We start from the raw sequence: 5,000 nt of genomic DNA on the forward strand, positions 1-5,000 counted from the left end.
TTATTAAATATATTTTATAATGTATAAATTTATATATATATAACACATATATATATTTATACATATGTATATATGAATACACAAACATATATTTATACATGTATATATTTATATATACACATAAATATATTATACATGTATATATTTATATATACACATTTACATGTATACATTTTTACATATATACATACATATAATTATATACATATATACACACATTATTAAATATATATAAACACATATGCATATACATACATATATTATATATATATATATTATATATATATATATATATATATATATATATATATATATATTATATATTATATATATGTGTATGTGTATGTGTGTGTGTGTGTGTGTGTGTGGGGTGTGTTGTGGTGTGTGTGTGTGTGTTGTGTGTGTGTGTGTGTGTGTGTGGTGTGTGTGTGTACATTTATATATATATAAAATATTAATGCATCTATATATGCAGTTGCTAGAAATTTCATGCTGTTCTTATTTCATGGCATACTTTCATTTTACAGATTCTTGGCATTTGCTTTGCGCAGAATCTCCGAGCTGACATCTACGCACAGAAAGCCAAATGGAACTGACGGTTAGCTCCTCCCGCGGTGTAGTCATAAGTCTGCGACTACCACTCCAGAACACTTCTACAGTTATCCTATTTTTCCAGGTTTAAATATTAGGAGTTTTTAATAGTCTTATTCTCTCAAGAATCTTAGTTTTCTTTTCTGTGAAAATCATACTGGTTTATGCAGTAAAAGACAGTGTTACATTTTAATCATGACGTACATAGTAAAATTTCACAAATTTTTGCTTTAGTAGTGTAAATTTATGTTAGCTGATTCTGTTGATAATTCTTTAAACTTTTATACAAATACTGTTTTATACGGATATAGTTTTCATTTTTTAGTGATTTATATTTATTGTTAATAAATCAAAATAATGTCTTTCTGTTTCTTGAGGTGGTGAATGACTTCATTTTTTTGTAGACGATATTTTTCTGGAGTGTGTTTCTATCCCACCCCCCAAAATAATAATCCTTTCTTCATGTAGATGGGGCTTGCATTAATCTTTCTACCAGCATACAGGGATAATGATAATGATGACAGCAGGTAGTTTTCTTGGAAAGCGATTCTTTGGTGGGTGGATGCAGCACACTGATCAGCAAACATCAAGACTGTGATGAAGCGTGACATTATTGGTTTGTTTGGGAACCATGGGTAGTACTTCCACAGGCTCGTTTTCCTCTCTGATTAAAAGGAGATCAGCCTAAATAAATCCTGTGTAATGCTCGTCATTGCTGATCTCGTCACCCAGTGACTCACTGACTCACCGCAGCAGGAACAGATTTAGTATTGAGGAGGTAGAATCTCCAGCCATACAATTTAATTTTGTGAGCTGCAGTTCATGATTGTGTTATGTTCAAAATAACTTTCTCCACTAAGGAATGTTGTGCAAAAGTCTGCTTTAGATTATAAGAAGAACTAAGTAAAGAGCTTTGTTACTCTTTCACTTTTAACAAGTTTTAATTAATTTTTTATAAGGCACAACATTTCTCAAGAGTAAAGTTTTAGCTCTGTGTATTAGAATATTTTTTATGGAGAACTCATTGGTGAGGTTGAATGATGGATGTCTGAAAGGATAGGATCTTTTATATTGAAGTTGATTTGTATGAAGTGTAATGTAAATTAACATTATGTTATGATGTAAGTTTTATACAATAGATACATTTTTCCAGAATATAATGATAGATTCTGTCTGAAAACAAGTGATACACCATGGATTGCAAGTGATAAGTATTGGATTAGTCCTGATAGAAGGATCAGCAGACATGAGCCATAGTACTATATTATGATGGCCAAATATCCAGTTCCCAAGCTGGTTGTGTTGTTTCCTACTTGTTAAGCTCTCTATATTTGTCAAGACTAAAGCGAGGTGTGGTTGAGCCATTGTCAGCTTGGGAACTGTGTAGTTGTAAGCCTTCAAGTTGCCATAACTAGGACTCATTTGGGCTGAATGGATCAGATAGCTAGACTACATTAGTAGGAGAGTACATGCAGAAGACCGGTTATACAATACATTCTCAAATAATTTAGAATCTCTTTCATTGACCATGTTTTTGACATTCCATAAGTAGTAGTGTTTATCAGGTGGTTGTAGTCATTCCCAGCTGTACACATTACATCTTCATCTGTGCCGTTGTCTTGCCAGCCTGAGTCTATAGAACTTGAGTAACCGTATGAAGAGAATTTGCTTGCTTGCATGCCAATAGAAATTTGCAGCTAGTCCCATGCTCTTTTTTTACTTTGCCTGTATTAAACAAGAATGTTTAACCAATCTGCAAAGATATTGTAATAGAACTTATTGTCATAGAATATTTCTGTATAGGGTATTACTAGTTATGACGGATGTATTTGTTTGTGGAATTTTTAGAACATGCTGAAAATATTTTTAACTTAAAACTGATTGTGTCTGCATATGTTTCCTTTGTATTAAATGTGTTTGACAGTGGTCAGTGTATTTTAGTTAAGGAAATGAAAATCTTTTATTTTTATGATATTAGCACCATATCTCCAAGGGCACAATATGCATACCAAGTAGCTTTACATTGACATAGTTGTGTATATATAAATAATGCTTGGGAGAACGCTTTGCACAACATAGCAGTCACTACACTTATTTATCATAGTTTACGTATTATAAATGTAGCATTAAGGAAGGTAGCAGTGATTCTTCCATTTCTGTGTAACATATTTGAGAAACAGTGTTGTGAAAGTAGAGGGAAATGGCACCCTCTTTTATGTTTTAAGCCATCTAAATGCCATCATTCCCTATCTTGGCTTCTTGTGCAACTATAAGAGAGGCTTTATGAGGAAATTTGTTCTATAGGGCCTTTCATTTTGCTTTTTTCTCATGGTTTATATACGCATTGAAAGAGTTTTAATTTGGTCAACTTTATGAAAGTAATATTATCTCTTGAACTAAGTTCACCCACCAGTCACAAGCATATATTTGTGTACCTTTTCAACACCCAAGAGCTTTTACACAAGCACATTTAGACAGTATTGCACAAGGCTGCATGCATATAACATTTCAAAATGGTCAGACAATTGCTGCAAAATATTGACAATCACTAACATGCAGATTTTACATACACAACAAAAAAAACTTAATTTTAGAAAACAGGAAGGTATTGCCTCAACAGTTAGTTACTGAGGTCAGATGTACTGTCAAAGCCAGTCTCTCTTAAGCTCTCATATTGAATAACCTCTATATCTCTACTTTCAAATAATTTGTTTGTGAAGATCTGGAGGATTTTGTAAGGTTTCTGCTATTGTGTATACTGAAGAATAATTATCAAGGATTATCCTTTGTAGGAATCTCTGCAATTATTATTTTTACTCAGGAATATAGGAGGATTTAGGATGTGGAACGGCAGATTGAAACTCGTATACACTTTAGTGTATGATTTTAAAAATTACTCCTTAAACAAAGATTGCTGATGTCTGATTATTTTTTGCAGTATTTGTAATATGATAAGTGAAGTTCAATGCCAAACCAAACTGTCAACAAGTCCTGTTCAGTGTATAATAAGGAACACAACTGAAAAGACAGAAAATGAGGATTTGCCTAATGAATAAGCTCAGTCCATCTCCCATCCCCACAATACCTGCACAATCTAGAACCTATCTGATCTCGTATCCCTCTTTCATTGGGTGGTGTTGGTTGTTTCTGTCAGAAATAGAACAAATTACTCAATTTATTTCCAGTGTTTTAACACAAATAAATGTTTTTTTCATGCTTATGTGTTTTATGGAAAATTCCTATTATAATAATCATACACTTTAATAATGATTAAGGGAAGGTTAAGAACAAATTAAAAAAATTCTAAGGACAGAGAATAATATATATATTTTTTTATACATCTTAACCCAATCGCCACGTTTGGCAAGAATACATGCCATGCCCACTGTAACACAGGTTTATTTATTGTATTCACACATAGATGGCTCTACAAGTGCTTAGTCATCAAGGAGTCACTTATTAGTCCTACCTATGTTTATCCTTTTCCTCGACTTTTGGAAAGGATCTTTTGCATTATTTCATTGTCTTAAATGTTAACAAGATTTTAATAATACTTTAATAATCATAACATCAATAACAATAATAACAGTATTGATATCAATTGTATTAAAAGGAAAAACGCATTTTCCCGCCAATTCAAGGAATGGGGAAATCAAGATCAGTCAGTAGGGCCTACTGATAGACTCCTTGGAGGCTGAGCACATGTGGAGCCATCTGTATGTAACAAAATTCACAAAAACCTGCAAGGGACAGAACATAAATCCGGGGCGATTGGGTTAATCTGCAGCGATACTTCAAGATAATGAAAGTTGATAATTTTAATGAAGTTTCTGTTGCAAGGTTGTTGAAGAGTTGAAATATAATTAACTGAGTGAGTAATGTTAAGGAGACTGTATAAAGATTTAAACTTATCCAGAGAAAATTACAATTAATTTTGCTCTCTAATTTTACTTGACTAATAACCTATCTGAACAAATGATAATCCTCATGAAGAGAAGTATAAGAATAATTTTGAATTCTTAAAACTTAGGTTGAGCAAGTTTTATTGTAACACAGGGGTGAGTTTCAGAAAAAATGTGTGAAGCAAAGAAGAATGACTGGATTGGGATTGCAAATTGTGTTGTTTTTGTTTTATAAATCAACAGTAGTAGTAATATTTCGGACAGAGAAACTCCAAACTCTAGCCAGTGATTACAGTATTTGGTTGGGAAGATAAAATCCCATGGCAATGTATGATTTAGATATGGTTGGTGCATTTCTTCCATGTGGGTTTACACTAAATGCAAAATAACAAAATTAGGTAGTATTTTTACAGTCAGTAACTTTTTACTCATACACAAACAACATTTTGTTGAAAAAGTATTAGAGAATTATATATTACAAGTTCCCTTCAAACTTCTTTCATATAT

The 5,000-nt window shown here is 32.3% G+C and overlaps 1 protein-coding gene across 1 annotated transcript in view; it reads right to left on the reverse strand.

The window, feature by feature from the left end:
* The window catches only part of LOC119585380, a 3,795-nt gene extending 1,782 nt beyond the window's left edge, over positions 1 to 2,013 (reverse strand). The window contains exons 1-3 of the mRNA XM_037934049.1: positions 1,852 to 2,013; positions 1,340 to 1,404; positions 526 to 664 (exon numbers count right to left, since the gene is read on the reverse strand). Coding sequence (XP_037789977.1) covers positions 526 to 664; positions 1,340 to 1,404; positions 1,852 to 2,013 — 366 coding nt within the window. The remainder of the gene's footprint in view (positions 1 to 525; positions 665 to 1,339; positions 1,405 to 1,851) is intronic.
* Between the last annotated feature and the right edge of the window lie 2,987 nt (positions 2,014 to 5,000).

The sequence above is a fragment of the Penaeus monodon genome, chromosome 3, assembly GCF_015228065.2.
Source record: "Penaeus monodon isolate SGIC_2016 chromosome 3, NSTDA_Pmon_1, whole genome shotgun sequence".
NCBI lineage: Eukaryota > Metazoa > Arthropoda > Malacostraca > Decapoda > Penaeidae > Penaeus > Penaeus monodon.